At 44.4% G+C, this 19,715-nt stretch overlaps 1 protein-coding gene across 2 annotated transcripts in view; it reads left to right on the forward strand.

The window, feature by feature from the left end:
• Window positions 1-863: 863 nt before the first annotated feature.
• The window catches only part of LOC115111320 (rap guanine nucleotide exchange factor 1-like), a 58,177-nt gene continuing 39,325 nt past the window's right edge, over window positions 864-19,715 (forward strand). For both annotated transcript variants that reach the window (XM_065011436.1, XM_065011437.1), the window contains exons 1-2: window positions 864-1,061; window positions 18,458-18,603. In XM_065011436.1, coding sequence (XP_064867508.1) covers window positions 1,034-1,061; window positions 18,458-18,603 — 174 coding nt within the window. In that variant the 5' untranslated portion in view covers window positions 864-1,033. The remainder of the gene's footprint in view (window positions 1,062-18,457; window positions 18,604-19,715) is intronic.

Below are 19,715 nucleotides of genomic sequence, written 5' to 3' on the forward strand. Positions count from 1 at the left end.
TTTGTCACCAAAGCCCCATACACTATCCACCACTGCGACCTGTATGCTCTCGTTGGCTGGCCCTCGCTTGATATTCATTGCCAAACCCACATCTCAGCTTACTGGTAACCATAGCAGCACCCACCCGTAGCACGCGCTCCAGCAGGTATATTTCACTGGTCTTCCCCAAAGACAACTCCTCCTTTGGATGCCTTTCCTTCCAGTTCTCTGCTGCCAATGACTGGACCGAATTGCAAAAATCACTGTAGCTGGAGTCTTATATCTCACTCACTAACTTTAAGCATTGACTGTCAGAGCAGCTTACCGATCATTGCACCTGTACCAGACCATCTGTAAATAGCCCTCCCAACTACCCTACCTGATCCACATATTGTTTTTTTTTTGCTCCTTTGTACCCCAGTATCTCTACTCGCACATCTTCTGCACATCTATCACTCCAGTGTTAATTGCTCAATTGAAATTATTTCGCCATTATGGCCTATTTATTGCCTTTACCTCTCCAATCTTACTACATTTGCACACACTGTATATTGAGTTTTCTATTGCATTATTGACTGTATGTTTGTTTATCCTATGTGTAACTCTGTGTTGTTTGTGTCGCACTGCTATGCTTTATCTTGGCCAGGTCGCGGTTGTAAATGAGAACTTGGTCTCAACTAGCCTACCTGGTTAAATAAAGATCAAATTAAATTAAACTCATGAATCAGATTATTCTACTAAATCCATCACCGGAGGGCACACTTTTCGTCGCGTGCACTAACATTTCTTCCTTCCAGCCACAAGGGGGAGGTATTGATTATGATACTGAGCCGAGTTGTCTGCTTCTGGCTGCTAGTCTGCCCATCATCATCATTCTCTCATCGTCGGGGTCTGGCTGGTTGGCTGGGATAGCAGAAATTGCTGGTTGTTGTATTTGCATCGGAACTATCAAAGCTCAATCGCTTTGGTTGAAGGATGTGGGATTAAAAGAGAATAAAAGGTCAAAATACCTCCCTGGATTTAATTTGTTCCACGATACTGCCACTACTTCGAAATGTCGGGGAAAATAGAGAGTAAACCAGGTAAGCACGGCTAGACTGGACTAAATAGCTAATGGCAGCTAGCGAGGGTTTCCACTAAACAACACAGCTACAAATTCAGATTCCACAGCCACAAAGTCAAAATATAGCAATTTGATCTTAATTTAAGGTTAGGGTTATTACGGTTAGGTTGGAAATATGAGTTGAAAAAGATAAATTGTATAAATGGGCGGGGTTTAGCCATAATTAGAATTTTGTGGCTATGTTAACTAGTGACGACCTCTCGCTAGAAGCTAGTCAGTCTGATTTGTCTGCCTTTTTTATTCTAGCTAGAAATACGGCCGCCTCACCCACCAAACTTTCACATTCTGTCGCAGCGTTAGCTAGGTAGCTACTACCTAGTCACTATTGGCCAAACATTCAATCAGTGTTTAACTAGGTAATATTAGCTAGCTAACCAGGCAAAGTTAGATTGCTAGCATTGGCTAGCTACATGGTAGCCTAGTTAACTGAGTTAACGTGATTGAAAATGGGAAAACACAACTTTCATATTTTGTTACAATGTTGCTATAAATCTATTCGCATTTAATTAGTTATCTATCTAGCTAGTTTTTTTATTCTGAAAAGAGCTGGTGGCGAATTTATAGCATGTCTAGCAAACTAGCTAGCTAAGATAACTAGCTTAGGAGCTAGTTAACCTCCGCTGTCGAGCTACAGTCTGCTGTAGCCCTAATAGAAACTTGTTTGACAGTATTGATAGTAACGTTAACATGGTAGCTAATTAATTATAGCTACATCATAATATAGTTTGCGTGTCACTGTTACTTTTAAAATACACAGTGACAATAGCGGTCATTCATTCTAGGCTACCTGATAAATAGGGTCTAGCTAACAATGTAGTAGTAGTGTTTTCTCCATCCCTATGATTTACAGCCAGTAGCTGTCAAGGGTTGGTTATTACCCTCCACCACCTGATCTGACCTTCCTGATCAGGGACTAGCTATTCGAGGAGAATAACAAGTACTTTGTCTAATTCACAGTGTGAGAGTCTTTCTCTTCTCATGGGTATGAGAACTAGTGTGAGTCATAGTTCACTGAAAACCTTCCTACATCCTCTTTGGCTGGAAAGAGTCACTTCTAACTACTTCAGTCGTGTCCCCATCTGTAGCCAGTATGTATGTGTTCTATGTATTTAGTGAGTTGACACTAGATAACTAGTTGAGACTGCTAAGGAGTCAGTCAACCCATCTTTTTTGCCACCTTCAAATGAATTGGGTGTGTTTATGATGAAATGTGTTACTCATACCTGCCATACGATTCAGGAATGATTCGATTAAAGTTTATACTGTTTCAGAGAAGACTTAAGGCCTATTGATTTGCTCTCTGTTGGGTTGTTGTGGGTTTAGAAATGGTCATACATCTGGAATTCTAAATGGCAGGGCCAGCACTAATCTCAGGAGGTGTTGTTCACTACTGGTTCATGGTGAACTAGAAGTGGTAGGATCAGGATGTCCTTGTTGAGTGTGTGCTGTGATTCTGATCAGTGGCTGCTGGTTGGTGTTGGTTGAATGACTGTGGACAAGCTAACGCATTAATAACTCATCGGATGTGTAATTACAGTGGTGTTCAAATGAGCTGATTAGATATAATCTCCTCTAGTTTTAAACGGCCATTGGCAACACATTCCTTTTAGATTGATGAAAAAAATGGTGTTGGTTATCTCTGAGTGCACATTAAGAGCTTCCCAGCAGTGGTTGTCAGAGGAAGGCCTTCTTGCTGCCATACAAAGTAGACCTTGTCCCTTTGGGTTCGAACCAGGGACCTTCTGCACATCTATAAAATATGCACTCACAAAGCAGCGTTACCTATCACTCCAAAAAAGCCTTGGTCCTTGCGGCGCAAGGAATATAACTAGCTTACTTCAAGTCTCAGGGGGAGTTTCATCACTTGCACAAGGGATGCTACCAGCATACCGCCCAACAAGCTAGCGATTCCAAATGGGCTAGGCTACACAGATGGGAGGGGGGGAATTGCGGTACTGTGTTTTATTTTAAATGATGTCATTTTTATGTTTTGCAGGCTAAATGTTACCAGTGCCGGCAGATCAGTTTGGAACAGTCTGAGGCCCTATTGTATATGTGTTCTCTCTTGTAGCTATGATTCTTGATACTTTCCCACTGAGAGATAACTATAGAGGCTCTGTCTTTGTTGTGGCAATTATTTTTTTTACAATTTACCTTCATCTTCAGTAATCCTCCCGCTAGTTCTCTGCAGTTCCTCTTGGTCTAGGGCCGTATCCACAAAGCGTCTCAGAGTAGGAGTGCTGATCTAGGATCTGTCCATACAATCATATTAATTATGAACAAAACCCCCCAAAACTGATCCTAGATCAGAACTCCTACTCAGAGACGCTTTGTGGAAACGGGCCCTGATAAGTTCTGATGCATCATTATGCGTGACCTACATTTGTGTTTATTTTGGGGGGCTACTAACAGTCATGACTCAGTCATGCTAGCCAGCAGATCCAACCCGCTTGTTTACAACTGCTTACAGCTGCACTAGGGTAGGTAGAAGCCACAGCATCCATTTTGGAATGGCAGTGTCAGCCAATCAGCTCTTTTGTTGTTCAACGAGACATGCCATTCCATAAAAAGCAAAAAAATGCTTTGTCACACACAGGATGGGTGCAGTGAAATGTGTTGCTTTACAGGGTCAGCCATAGTAGTACGGCACCCCTGGAGCAAATTAGGGTTAAGTGTCTTTCTCAATGGTACATCAACAGATATTTCACCTTGCTGGCTCGAGTATTCGAACCAGTGACCTTTCGGTTACTGGCCCAACGCTCTTACTGCTGGCCCTACATCATGTCCTCCTCTCCCTCCCAGAACGTTCCAGATGTAGGGTCTAGCATGAGGACGAATATGGGCGTTTTCTTAACGAGCACGAGCAGCCGGCGGCAGAGCATGCCGCCATCCACATCAACCTGGCTGTAGTGGAGTGGGTCGAGAGCTTTAAGTTCCTCAGTGTCCACATCACTAAGGAATTAGCATGGTCCACACACAGGAGGCTAAAAAGATTTTGCATGGGCCCCCAGATCCTAAAAATGTTGTACAGCTACACCATTGATAGCATCTTGACTGGCTGCATCACCCCTTGGTATGGCAACTGCTTGGCATCTGATAAAGGCACTACAAAGGGAAGTGCGTACAGCCCAGTACATCCCTGGGGCCGAGCTCCCTGCCATCTTGGACCTCTATAACAGGTGGTGTCAGAGGAAGGCCCTTAAAATTGTCAACGACCGCTAAATAGTTAACCAAATAGCTACTCGGACTATCTGCTATTTACACTAACTCTTTTAATTCATCACATACACTGCTGCTACTGCTTATTATCTATCTTGTTGCCTTGTCACTTCCGCCCTACCAATATGTCCATATTTACGTTAATTACCTCGTACCCCTGCACATCTACTCAGTACTGGTACCCTGTGTATATAAACCAAGGTATCGTTACTTTTTGTATTTATTCCTTGTGTAATTATCTTTCTATTATTTTTATATTTTTCTCTGCATTGTTCGGAAGGGTCCGTAAGTAAGCATTTCACTGTTAGTCTACACAATTTGATTTGATAGATAGATTTGTGTAACAGTTGGGATAATGGGGCAATTCTAAGTGCAACGCATTTCTCATCCCTGAATTGATGTAAGTTTTTTCCCGAGCCATATCTCACGCCAGTTCCACAGTGTCTTAATATACACAGGAATGCTGTCCGACCCTAGTGCCAGCTGTAAGCAAGTGGGACGGATCTGCTGGCTACAGTCATGCCTGTTCTGGCCTCACCTTACTTTACAACCATGGTGGAGAGATTTCCACCCCTGCACAGAGACCGAGCAAACAGGGGAGTGGTTACTGCACCCTCTTGCTCATGTAAATGTTATTTTCAAGTTAGCTAGAGTGGCTGTTGCAGATGGATATATAGCAGTCATGCCATGTTGTTAAAAGTAGCTAGTTATTCTCTACACCCAAAATAGTAATTGAAGAACTAAGCTAAGTTCCAGTAGCATTGTGTTCTAGTTAAATGAGTTTTGAAATAGAAGAGGAAGTAATGAGTAGGGCCCGGAAGTTCTAAAACAGGCTATGAAGGCTAATGTCTAAATGTATCTATTACAGGAAGTGAAATGGTTCAGCCCTCACAATGTTGGAAACTGATGCCGTGGCCATATAGGCTTGGTTATATTTTGGTTTAATAGTCAGGCTGCTTGAAGACCTGAGAGCAAAGTGACCCTTTATAGCTTATGGAGCAGCGGGACATGTCAAGGAAGTAAATTCAACAACATCAGAGAGCAGTCAGAACCCATACATACAGAGGCTCCTTTTGGCATTTCAATGTCATGTTGATGGTTTAAAGTAGGAGCAAAAAGGTGTTATACAGAGAACTGAAACATTGGTCCTGAATTTGGACATCTGCCTGTTCTGTTTAAGTTAACGCTAACATGAAGGCACAATGTTTTACGACCTCTTTATTGTTGTGATTTCTGATGATTGTTCCCTAGTTCTTTTTCTATTTTATCTTGACCTCATTTGTTGTTGAATGTCCATAGATGGATCAATTCTGACCAATGAATTCATTTTCTTAGTAACTCAAGCACTGCTCAATTGTTTTTGTGCCCTGTCTGCTATTGGGTTATTGCATTGGATTGTTTCTTACAACTCATTATAATGGCCTCTGTGTATTAGCCTACTTGATGACTGGGTGTGCCGTAGATGTTGCTGGCAGTAGATGTGAGCAGCAAACGTAGGCCTTTTTGTATTGCTTCAACATTTAACATTTACATTTAAGTCATTTAGCAGACGCTCTTATCCAGAGCGACTTACAAATTGGTGCATTCACCTTATGACCTCCAGTGGAACAGTAGTGCATCTAAATCTTTTCAGGGGGGGGGGTGAGAGGGATTACTTTATCCTATCCTAGGTATTCCTTAAAGAGGTGGGGTTTCAGGTGTCTCCGGAAGGTGGTGATTGACTCCGCTGTCCTGGCGTCGTGAGGGAGTTTGTTCCACCATTGGGGGGCCAGAGCAGCGAACAGTTTTGACTGGGCTGAGCGGGAACTGTACTTCCTCAGTGGTAGGGAGGCGAGCAGGCCAGAGGTGGATGAACGCAGTGCCCTTGTTTGGGTGTAGGGCCTGATCAGAGCCTGGAGGTACTGAGGTGCCGTTCCCCTCACAGCTCCGTAGGCAAGCACCATGGTCTTGTAGCGGATGCGAGCTTCAACTGGAAGCCAGTGGAGGGAGCGGAGGAGCGGGGTGACGTGAGAGAACTTGGGAAGGTTGAACACCAGACGGGCTGCGGCGTTCTGGATGAGTTGTAGGGGTTTAATGGCACAGGCAGGGAGCCCAGCCAACAGCGAGTTGCAGTAATCCAGACGGGAGATGACAAGTGCCTGGATTAGGACCTGCGCCGCTTCCTGTGTGAGGCAGGGTCGTACTCTGCGGATGTTGTAGAGCATGAACCTACAGGAACGGGCCACCGCCTTTAACCTGTCTACACTGCTTAAATCAATGAGCAACTCAATGTCTAGGCTAGGTAAAATATGGGGTGCTTATATTTGACCTGTTTCACACATGTGTAACCTGTACAAGTGTGTGGTGTGTAATGCAAAAAACACATTTCCATATCCCACTGAGACACCCTCAGAGAGTGGGGTCACGGCATGGGATCAGCCATTATTGACGGCGACCCGGGAGCAATTAGAGTTAAGAGCTCAAGGACGGCCGGCCGGCCAGATAGCTGGGTCCGGCCGGCCAGCCAGATATGTAGGTCCGGCCGGCCAACCAGTTAGATCAGCCATTATTGACCGCGACCCTAGAGCAATTAGGGTTAAGTGCTCAAGGGCAGATCGATAGATTTTTCCTCTAGTCGGCTCTGGGATTCGAACTACCAACCTTTTTGTTACTGGCCCAAACTCTAACAATAGATTTGATTGATTTCTTCTGGAGACCTAGAGGGCATTAGCGAGGTTCACGGCGTTGTTGTCCTTTCCGCATGATGCCTGTCTACCATTGGACACGTGTCCGAACTCAGATGAATGTAAGGCCCCTGCTGCTCAGGCAAGACTTGAGTTGAGCAGACAAGCGGTTGCCACGGGTGTCTCCAGGGGCAGAATTGAGTTGAACAGACAAGCGGTTGCCACGGGCGTCTCCAGGGGCAGAATTGAGTTGAGCAGACAAGCTGTTGCCACAGGTGTCTCTAGGGGCAGAATTGAGTTGAGCAGACAAGCTGTTGCCACAGGTGTCTCCAGGGGCAGAATTGAGTTGAGCAGACAAGCTGTTGCCACAGGTGTCTCCGGGGGCAGAATTGAGTTGAGCAGACAAGCTGTTGCCACAGGTGTCTCCAGGGGCAGAATTGAGTTGAGCAGACGAGCTGTTGCCACAGGTGTCTCCAGGGGCAGAATTGAGTTGAGCAGACAAGCTGTTGCCACAGGTGTCTCCAGGGGCAGAATTGAGTTGAGCAGACAAGCTGTTGCCACAGGTGTCTCTAGGGGCAGAATTGAGTTGAGCAGACAAGCTGTTGCCACAGGTGTCTCCAGGGGCAGAATTGAGTTGAGCAGACAAGCTGTTGCCACAGGTGTCTCCAGGGGCAGAATTGAGTTGAGCAGACAAGCTGTTGCCACAGGTGTCTCCAGGGGCAGAATTGAGTTGAACAGACAAGCGGTTGCCACAGGTGTCTCCAGGGGCAGAATTGAGTTGAGCAGACAAGCTGTTGCCACAGGTGTCTCCAGGGGCAGAATTGAGTTGAGCAGACAAGCTGTTGCCATGGACGTCTCCAGGGGCAAACTTGCGGTGTGCAGCAGCACTCCACACCGTCTGACCTCGGGTCTGCACCGATGTGGAACTAACAGAGCTTTTGTGGAAACCACTGCACATTAGGAGGCTCAAGTGTAGCACTGCACAGGGAAAGGGAATCATAACATGCATAGATCTAGTTTTTATATTGCTACGTGACATGTCTATGAAATTAGCAGGAGACAACAACACACCCAGTGACAATCATAGTTTTTCTCCATAGTTTTGAAAACTGCCTCTTAAAGGAGAAGTCCACTTAATTTGAACAGAATCTGTATTTTGGATGTAAATGGCATGTTATAGACTTACCCAGACCCTTTTTTGCACTCTCACTTGTTTTTGAGAAACTTATCCCACTAGATATACTTCCTCGTGCTCGCTCAGCAGTTGTGCACACAGGTTGCACAGAGAAGTATCACTCGAGTTGCACAAAATAGAATATAACTTTGCAAATAAAGTTCGTAATGACACAATTTCATGTGTCCAACATCAAAAGGCCTGCATCACTGTACTGAGAGTGTTGTCGTGTCTAAAATGACTTATTTGGGGCGTTTGTTCATGTTTTATCTGTGCCCCAGCAACTGCTGAACGAGCACGAGGAAGTATATCGCTGGTGGCGTAAGTTTCAAGTGAGATCGCATAAAAAGTGTCTGGGCACTATAAAATATCCACACCTCTGGTATGCTCCCATGGTGATTCAGTGATCAAACTCAATTCAATATGTATTTTTTTTGCGTCTGATAAGAGGGAGCATACCAGAGTTCCAGACTAGAGGTCGACCGATTAATCAGGATGGCTGATTAATTAGGACTGATTTCAAGTTTTCATAACAATCGGAAATCAGTATTTTTGGGCGCCGATTTTTTTTTTTTATACCTTTATTTAACTTGGCAAGTCAGTTAAGAACACCTTCTTATTTTCAACGACGGTCTAGGAACGGTGGGTTAACTGCCTTGTTCAGGGCAGAACGACAGATTTTCACCTTTTCAGCTCGGGGGATCCAATCTTGCAACCTTACAGTTAACTAGTCCAACGCCCTAACCACCTGCCTCTCATTGCACTCCACGAGGAGCCTGCCAGTTACGCGAATGCAGTAGAAGCCAAGGTAAGTTGCTAGCTAGCATTAAACTTACCTTATAAAAAACAATCAATCAATCATAATCACTAGTTATAACTGCACATGGTTGATGATATTACTAGTTTATCTAGTGTGTCCTGCATTGCATATAATCGATGCAGCGCTGGGGGATGATTTAACAAAAGCGCATTTGCGAAAAAAGCACAATCGTTGGACGACTGTACCTAACCATAAACACCAATGCCTTTCTTAAAATCAATACACAGAAGTATATATTTTTAAACCTGCATATTTAGCTAAAAGAAATCCAGCTTAGCAGGCAATATTAACCAGGTGAAATTGTGTCACTTCTCTTGCGTTCATTGCAATCAGAGTCAGGGTATATGCAGCAGTTTGGGCAGCCTGGCTCATTGCGAACTAATTTGCCAGAATTTTACGTAATTATGACATAACATTGAAGGTTGTGCAATGTAACAAGAATATTTAGACTTAGGGATGCCACCCGTTAGATAAAATACTGAACGGTTCCGTATTTCACTGAAATAATAAACGTTTTGTTTTCGAAATTATAGTTTCCGGATTCAACCATATTAATGACCAAAGGCTCGTATTTCTGTGTGTTATGTTATAATTAAGTCTATGATTTGATAGAGCAGTCTGACTGAGCGATGGTAGGCACCAGCAGACTCGTAAGCATTCATTCAAACAGCACTTTCGTGCGTTTTGCCAGCAGCTCTTCACTGTGCTTCAAGCATTGCACTGTTTATGACTTCAAACCTATCAACTCCCGAGATTAGGCTGGTGTAACCGATGTGAAATGGCTAACTAGTTAGTGGGGTGCACGCTAATAGCGTTTCAAACGTCACTCGCTCTGAGACTTGGAGTAGTTGTTACCCTTGCTCTGCATGGGTAATGCTGCTTCGAGGGTGGCTGTTGTCGATGTGTTCCTGGTTCGAGCCCAGGTGTGAGCGAGGAGAGGGACGGAAGCTATACTGTTACACTGGCAATACTAAAGTGCCTAGAAGAACATCCAATAGTCAAAGGTATATGAAATACAAATGGTATAGAGAGAAATAGTCCTACAATTCCTAGAATAACTACAACCTAAAACTTCTTACCTGGGAATATTGAAGACCCATGTTAAAAGGAACCACCAGCCTTCATATGTTCTCATGTTCTGAGCAAGGAACTTAAATGTTAGCTTTCTTACATGGCACATATTGCACTTTTACTTTCTTCTCCAACACTTAGTTTTTGCATTATTTAAACCAAATTGAACATGTTTCATTATTTATATGAGGCTAAATTGATTTTATTGATATATATATAATAAGTTGAAATAAAAGTGTTCATTCAGTATTGTTGTAATTGTCATTATTATAAATACAAAAAATCGGCATGGGCTTTTTTTGGTCCTCCAATAATTGGTATCGGTGTTGAAAAATCATAATCGGTCGACCTCTACTCCTGACTCCAATTAGCTTTTGGAGAAGTCATTAGCCTAGGGGTTCACATACTTTTTACAACCTTCACTGTGATTGTTTAAATTATGTATTCAATATAGACAAGAAAAATACAGTTATTCGTATGTTATTAGTTTAACACACTGTGTCTGTCCATTGTTGTGACTAAAATGAAGATCAGATCAAATTTCTGACTAATTTATGCAGAAATCCAGGTAATTCCAAAGGTTTCACATACTTTTTCTTGCCACTGTACATCCAAAATACAGATTTGGTTCAAATTAAGTGAACTTCACCTTTACCATTGCCTGATCATCCATTCCGTAGCTATTTTAGAAAGATGTTTACCATGATCTGCCCTTGGGAAGACAGAGATTTACTGGGATCTGATAATCAACCTTTTCCTGTAAAACATTCTCACATCATAGTTTCCAAACTGGTCAAAGCAACCTAGTTAGCCAGACGATGACTTGTTGTGACTCTATTCTGGAAACTCATTCATTTTGTTCACTGCTGGCAGCAGGCAGTCACAATCACAACAACCTGCCTGTTTTAGCGGAAGGGTGGCACATCCCCAGAGACTGATGGGCACAGCGAGGAATTCACAGCAAACACTGGATGAGATGAGCAGTGAATGGACATCCAGACTGCATTCATCCTCATTGACTCTATAGGCAGAATCATTTCACCCCCTGTTGTGAAGCCTGCTGATTCTCTCTCTAAAGCCATTGACCTATCCCTGGCAGGAGTCCCATGCTTCTGTACACAACGGAAGAGCAGCACAATCATTGGTGTTTATTTATGTACTCAATATCCAGTTTCAACTCCCCCCCCCCCCTTTTCACCCATTTAGTATGGGTATGCCAGCAGCATCAAGCTTTTGTTTTCAGTTTCTCTGCAAATCTTCACTACCTCGCAGAGAAGGGGAAATGGGCTGTATCCTGTATAGGCTACCTGAGGTGTTTTGAATGCTGTGCTGTGCACAACTAGTGCCTTCCAAATAGGCTTCACTGATGCATAATGTAGCTTAGCTCATTAAGCCCCTCTGTTCAATTTTAGTTTGTAGTCAAATAATATTTCACTTTTGTTTAAATAGTCTGGTTTTCAAGGGAAGCTCACTTAAATTACAAACTTAAGCTACATACACTGAACAAAAATACAGTATAAATACAACATGCAACAATTTCAAAGATTTTACTGAGTTACAGTTAATATAGGCCCTAAATTCATTACGCCCTAATCTACGCATTTCCCACGACTGGGAATATGTATATGCATCTGTTGGTCACAGATACCTTAAAAAAAAAGAAGAAGATAGGAGCGTGGATCAGAAAACCAGTCAGTATCGGGTGTGACCACCATTTGCCTCATACAGCGCGACACATCTCCTTCATATAGAGTTGATCAGGCTAATGATTGTGGCCTGTGGAATGTCCCACTCCTCTTCAATGGCTGTGCGAAGTTGCTGTGTATTGGCATCCCAAAAATGCTCAATGGGTGACTTCTGGTGAGTATGCAGGCCATGGAAGAACTGGGACATTTTCAGCTTACAGCACACAGATGAGCTTCCCTGAGATGGTTTCTGACAGTTTGTGCAGAAATTCTTTGGTTATGCAAACATACTGTTTCATCAGCTGGTGGCTGGTATCAGCGACCCCGCAGGTGAAGAAGCCTGTACTTCCGGTGCTGACAGAGATGGCCGCCTCGCTTCATGTTCCTAGGAAACTATGCAGTATTTAGTTTCCTTATGTGTTATTTCTTACATTGTTACCCAAGAAAATATGATGTTTTATTACATACAGTCGGGAGGAACTATTGGAAATAAGAGCAATGTCAACTCACCAACATTAAGACCAGGAATACGACTTTCCCAAAGCGGATCCTCTGTTTGGTCCACCACTCAGGACAATGGATCAGATCCTCTGTTTGGTCCACCACTCAGGACAATGGATCAGATCCTCTGTTTGGTCCACCACTCAGGACAATGGATCAGATCCTCTGTTTGGTCCACCACTCAGGACAATGGATCAGATCCTCTGTTTGGTCCACCACTCAGGACAATGGATCAGATCCTCTGTTTGGTCCACCACTCAGGACAATGGATCAGATCCTCTGTTTGGTCCACCACTCAGGACAATGGATCAGATCCTCTGTTTGGTCCACCACTCAGGACAATGGATCAGATCCTCTGTTTGGTCCACCACTCAGGACAATGGATCAGATCCTCTGTTTGGTCCACCACTCAGGACAATGGATCAGATCCTCTGTTTGGTCCACCACTCAGGACAATGGATCAGATCCTCTGTTTGGTCCACCACTCAGGACAATGGATCGAATCCCAGCCGACGACACAAAACAACGGTGCTGCAGACGGAGCAGTCTTCTGGTCAGGCTCCGTAGACGGGCACATCGCGCACTGCTCCTGAGCATTCTACTTGCCAATGTCCAGTCTCTTGACAACAAGGTAGACGAAATCCGATCCAAGGGTTGCCTTCCAGAGAGACATCAGAGATTGTAATGTTCTTTGTTTCACGGAAACATGGCTCACTCGGGATACGTCATCTGTCGGTACAGCCACCTGGCTTCTTCACGCATCGGGCTGACAGAAATAAACATCTCTCTGGTAAGAAGAAGGGCGGGGTGTATGCCTTATGATTAACGAGACGTGGTGTGATCATAACCACATACAGGAACTCAAGTCATTTTGTTCACCTGACCTAGAATTGCTTACAATCAAATGCCGACCGCATTATCTACCAAGAGAAATCTCTTCGATCATAATCACAGTCGTGTATATCCCCCCAAGCAGACACATCGACAGCCCTGAAAGAACTTCATTTGACTATATGTTAACTGGAAACCACATATCCTGAGGCTGCATTTATTGTAGCTGGGGATTTTAACAAGGCTAATCTGAAAACAAGGCTCCCTAATTTTATCAGTATATCGATTGCACGACCCGTGCTGGCAAAACCCTGAATCATTGTTATTCTATCTTCCGCGACGCATATAAAGCCCACCCCCGCCCTCCTTTTGGAAAAATTGACCACGACTTCATTTTGTTGCTCCCAGCCTATAGACAGAAACTAAAACGGGAAGCGCCCGTGCTCAGGTCTGTTCAACGCTGGTCCGACCAATCTGATTCCATGCTTCAAGATTGCTTCGATCACGTGGACTGTGATATGTTCCGCATAGCGTCGGACAATAACATTGATGAATACGCTGATTCGGTGAGCGAGTTTATTAGCAAGTGCATCGGTGATGTTGTACCCACAGCATTCCCCAACCAGAAACCGTGGATTGATGGCAGTATTCGCGCAAAACTGAAATCGCGAACCACTGCTTTTAATCAGGGCAAGGTGACCGGAAACATGACCGAATACAAACATTGTAGCTATTCCCTCCGCAAGGCAATCAAACAAGCTAAGCGTCAGTATAGAGACAAAGTAGAGTCACAATTCAACGGCTCAGACATGAGAGGTATGTGACAGGGTCTACAGTCAATCACTGACTACAAAAGGAAAACTACCCCCTTCGCGGACCACGGTGTCTTGCTCCCAGACAAACTAAACAACTTCTTTGCTCGCTTTGAGGACAATACAGTGCCACTGACACGGCCCTCTACCAAAACCTGTGGGTTCTCCTTCACTGCAGCCAACGTGAGTAAAACATTTAAACGTCTTAACCTCTTGCTCCTACTTGAGACGCTTGCGTCCCAACTAGAGCTCTGGAAATGCAAATGCGCTACGCTAAATGCTAATAGTATTAGTTAAAACTCAAACGTTCATTAAAATACACATGCAGGGTATTGAATTAAAGCTACACTCGTTGTGAATCCAGGCAACAAGTCAGATTTTTAAAATGCTTTTCGGCGAAAGCATGAGAAGCTATTATCTGATAGCATATGTAACACCACAAAAGACCCGCAGGGAACGTAAACAAAATAATTAGCATATTCGGCGCTACACAAACCGCACAATAAAATAGAAAACATTCATTACCTTTGACCATCTTCTTTGTTGGCACTCCTAGATGTCCCATAATCACTATTGGGTCTTTTTTTCGATTAAATCGGTCCATATATTGCCGAGATATCGTTATATGTATACTGTGTGATCAACGAAAAAAAACTGCGTTTCATAACGTAACGTCATTTTTTTAAATTCAAAAAGTCGACGATAAACTTTCACAAAACACTTCGAAATACTTTTGTAATGCAACTTTAGGTATTAGTACACGTTAATAAGCGATAAAATTCATCAGGAAGGCGATGTAAAATCCTTAGCTGTCGTCTGGCAGAAAATGTCCACAGGAAGGCTCCACAAAAAGAGCTGGGCGGAGACTTGGGGGAAGTGGTCCCTTGATTAGGTTCAACCAAGAATCAAAGCTGAATCAAATGACAAGACTCTAGACAACGTGTGTTAGCTGCAGGAGTTGAAATCTCATTCTTATGTAATTCGGTTCACTTTGAACAATTGCTGGAAGTGGCGCAAGGATATTTATTTCCATTTTCTGTGATCAGGTTTTCCTGTGCTTTTCGATGTAACTGCCGTTCTGGTAAAGCCACAGCAGTGATTTAACCAGTTTTATAAATGTCTGAGTGTTTTCTATCCACACATACTAAGCAAATGCATATACTATATTCCTGGCATGAGTAGCAGGGCGCTGAAATGTTGCGCGATTTTTAACAGAATGTTCAAAAAGGTAGAGGGTAGAAGCAAGAGGTTAACCCTCGCAAGGCTGCCGGCCTAGACGAGCCCTTAGAGCATGCGCAGACCAGCTGGCTGGTGTGTTTACGGACATATTAAATCAATCCTTATCCCAGTCTGCTGTTCCCACATGCTTCAAAAGGGCCACCATTGTTCCTGTTCCCAAGAAGGCAAAGGTAACTGAGCTAAATGACTATCGCCCCGTAGCATTCACTTCCGTCATCATGAAGTGCTTTGAGAGACTAGTCAAGGACCATATCACCTCTACCTTACCTGACACCCTAGACCCAATCCAATTTACTTACCGCCCCAATAGGTCCACAGATGACTTAATCACACTGCACACTGCCATAACCCATCCGGACAAGAGGAATACATATGTAAGAATGCTGTTCATCGACTACAGCTCAGCATTTAACACCATAGTACCCTCCAAACTCGTCACTCGTCTCGACCCCCGCCCTGTGCAACTGGGTCCTGGACTTCCTGAGGTAACAACATCTCCACCCCTCTGATCCTCAACACTGGGGCCCCACAAGGGTGCGTTCTGAGCCCTCTCCTGTACTCCCTGTTCACCCATGACTGCATGGCCATGCACGCCTCCAACTCAAGCATCAAGTTTGCAGACAACACTACAGTGGTAGGCTTGATTACCAACAACGACGAGACGGCCTACAGGGAGGAGGTGAGGGCCCTCGGAGTGTGGTGTCAGGAAAATAACCTCACACTCAACGTCAACAAAACAAAGGAGATGATCGTGGACTTCAGGAAACAGCAGAGGGAGCACCCCCTTATCCACATCGACGGGACAGTAGTGGAGAAGGTGGGAAGTTTTAAGTTCCTTGGCGTACACATCACGGACAAACTGAAATGGTCCACCCACACAGACAGCGTGGTGTAGAAGGCGCAGCAATGCCTCTTCAACCTCAGGAGGCTGAAGAAATTCAGCTTGTCACCAAAAACACTCACAAACCTTTACAGATGCACAATCGAGAGCATCCTGTTGGGCTGTATCACAGCCTGGTACGGCAACTGCTCCGCCCACAACCGTAAGGCTCTCCAGAGGGTAGTGAGGTCTGCACAACGCATCACTGGGGGAAAACTACCTGCCCTCCAGGACACCTACACCACCCGATGTCACAGAAAGGCCAAAAAGATCATCAAGGACACCAACCGCCTGAGCCACTGCCTGTTCACCCCGCTATCATCCAGAAGGCGAGGTCAGTACAGGTGCATCAAAGCGGGGACCAAGAGACTGAAAAACAGCTTCTATCTCAAGGCCATCAGACTGTTCAACAGCCATCACTAACATTGAGGGGCTGCTGCCAAGATACCGACTCATCTCTAGCCACTTTAATAATGTAAAATTTATGTAATAAATGTATCACTAGCCACTTTAAACAAGGCCACTTTATATAATGTTTACATACCCTACATTACTCATCTCGTATGTATATACTGTCCTCTATACCATCTACTGGATCTTGCCTATGCCGTTCGGCCATCGCTCATTCATATATTTTTATGTACCTATTCTTATTCTTCCCTTTACACTTGTGTGTATAAGGTAGTTGTTGTGAAATTGTTATGTTAGATTACTTGTTAGATATTACAGCATGGTCGGAACTAGAAGCACAAGCATTTCGCTACACTCGCATTAACATCTGCTAACCATGTGTATGTGACAAATAATATTTGATTTGGATGTGGAGGTCCTGGGCTGGCACGGTTACATGTGGTCTGCGGTTTTGAGGCCGGTTGGACGCACTGACAAATTCTCTAAAATGACATTGGAGGTGGCTTATGGTAAAAAAATTAACATAAAATTCTCTGGCAACAGCTTAGGTGGACATTCCTGCAGTCCGCATGCCAATTGCACACTCCCTCAGCACTTGAGCCATCTGTGGAATTGTGTTGTGTGACAAAACTGCACATTTTAAAGTGTCCTTTTATTTCCCCAGCACAAGGTGGACTTGTGTAATGATCATGCTGTTTAATCAACTTCTTGATATGCTACACCTGTCAGGTGGATGGATTATCTTGGTAAAGGAGAAATGCTCACAAACAAGGATGTAAACAAATTTGTGGACAAAATCTTAGAGAAATAAGATTTCTGTGCATATGGAAATATTCTGGGATCTTTTATTTCAGCTCATGAAACATGGGACCAACACTTTACATGTTGTGTTTATTTTTGATCAGTGTATTTATTTCCTTACCTTGTTATCAGTCTATGGAAAGGAGAGACTTTAGTCAACATGTTTGGGTTTGTTTGTGTAGCCACTGCCACAATCCGCTAACTGTAGTTAGCAACTTCCTCCAAACTGCACACAGAGACATAAAAATGGTATCCACGAGTTCATCTGGGAAGTAGGTAAATTACTTCATTGCCATAATCCTGAAGTATCCCTTTAGGGTCAGCGGGCTAACAGTCTTGTGGAGCACAGAAGTCCAGGTTGGCTGGTTTTGAACCCAATCGGTCACACAGGCATGCACAGTGCAGCACCGCCTGCAGTCAACTCTTAGAGGGCCGTGATGGGAGCCAGATTGTTTGGAGATCATGAGAAAACATGTAGTATTGTAAATAAACTGCTTGTTGCCATAGCAGTGGTCTATCCAGATTTGGGGTGTTGGGGTTGTGGGGAATCGCTGCTCTCATAACAGTGAGCACGAGTGAGGGTGCGCCTTTTGTCATGTAGTGTGTTAAGTCACCACTTAAACACTCCCAAATAAAGAGTCCCATGTGCAACACATCTTTCTGCAGAAGGTTCTCTCATAAAGCTGATGTCATTGTGTCCCAGCCCCTTGGTCTGTACGGGTTGATAAAGGATTCATTTGGGCCATGGACTTCATGCAGTTGACAATGAATACGGGCAGATTTGTTTGATGTACTCTACAACGTATTTTAGGTTTTGAGGGTAACTATTATTTCTATACAGTTGAAGTACAGTACATGTTATTTTTTATGAGGACAGATTACAAGGCTCTCACTCATATTATGCATTTAAGGCTAATATGTGTACTTTGTTGGTGAGGTAGGCCTATCTATTATCTCACTCTGACAAAAATGCACTTTTGAGGAACACATGCACAAAATCTTCAGAGGATCTCTCCTATATTGATTGTTCTTCAGAATTTACGTGCTTACTATTTCTTATAGGCCGAAGTTCTGAACAAATGCAGTTGGGAGAGGTTGTTTCATTAAATGAAACTTCCATAGTTTGACGTGTGGTGTCTCGAAAAGTGACTTTCTAACTAGTGTTCTCTCAATTCACGCTCCCTTGATTATGAAGATTAGCGGTTCTTCTCTTAACTCTGCCTTTCTCTCTTTCCCTCTCCTCCTCAGACTCCCAACGCTCCCATTTGTCTTCCTTCACCATGAAGCTTATGGACAAGTTCCACTCTCCCAAAATCAAAAGGACTCCCTCAAAGAAAGTCAGTAAGCCGCCTTTAGAACATGGCGTCAAGACTGCGGAGAAACCTGCTAACAAGGTGTGTTTAATGTACACTGCTCAAAAAAATAAAGGGAACACTTAAACAACACAATGTAACTCCAAGTCAATCACACTTCTGTGAAATCAGACTGTCCACTTAGGAAGCAACACTGATTGGCAATAAATTTCACATGCTGTTGTGCAAATGAAATAGACAACAGGTAGAAATTATAGGCAATTAGCAAGACACCCCCAATAAAGGAGTGGTTCTACAGGTGGTGACCACAGACCACTTCTCAGTTCCTATGCTTCCTGGCTGATGTTTTGGTCACTTTTGAATGCTGGCGGTGCTTTCACTCTAGTGGTAGCATGAGACGGAGTCTACAACCCACACAAGTGGCTCAGGTAGTGCAGCTCATCCAGGATGGCACATCAATGCGAGCTGTGGCAAGAAGGTTTGCTGTGTCTGTCAGCGTAGTGTCCAGAGCATGGAGGCGCTACCAGGAGACAGGCCAGTACATCGGGAGACGTGGAGGAGGCCGTAGGCAACAACCCAGCAGCAGGACCGCTACCTCCGCCTTTGTGCAAGGAGGAGCACTGCCAAAGCCCTGCAAAATGACCTCCAGCAGGTCACAAATGTGCATGTGTCTGCTCAAACGGTCAGAAACAGACTCCATGAGGGTGGTATGAGGGCCCGACGTCCACAGGTGGGGGTTGGGCTTACAGCCCAACACCGTGCAGGACGTTTGGCATTTGCCAGAGAACACCAAGATTGGCAAATTCGCCACTGGCGCCCTGTGCTCTTCACAGATGAAAGCAGGTTCACACTGAGCACATGTGACAGACGTGACAGAGTCTGGAGACGCCGTGGAGAATGTTCTGCTGCCTGCAACATCCTCCAGCATGACCGGTTTGGCGGTGGGTCAGTCATGGTGTGGGGTGGCATTTCTTTGGGGGGCCGCACAGCCCTCCATGTGCTCGCCAGAGGTAGCCTGACTGCCATTAGGTACCGAGATGAGCTCCTCAGATCCCTTGTGAGACCATACGTTGGTGCGGTTGGCCCTGGGTTCCTCCTAATGCAAGACAATGCTAGACCTCATGTGGCTGGAGTGTGTCAGCAGTTCCTGCAAGAGGAAGGCATTGATGCTATGGACTGGCCCGCCCGTTCCC

This window comes from Oncorhynchus nerka, linkage group LG27, assembly GCF_034236695.1.
Source record: "Oncorhynchus nerka isolate Pitt River linkage group LG27, Oner_Uvic_2.0, whole genome shotgun sequence".
Classification (NCBI taxonomy): Eukaryota; Metazoa; Chordata; class Actinopteri; order Salmoniformes; family Salmonidae; genus Oncorhynchus; species Oncorhynchus nerka.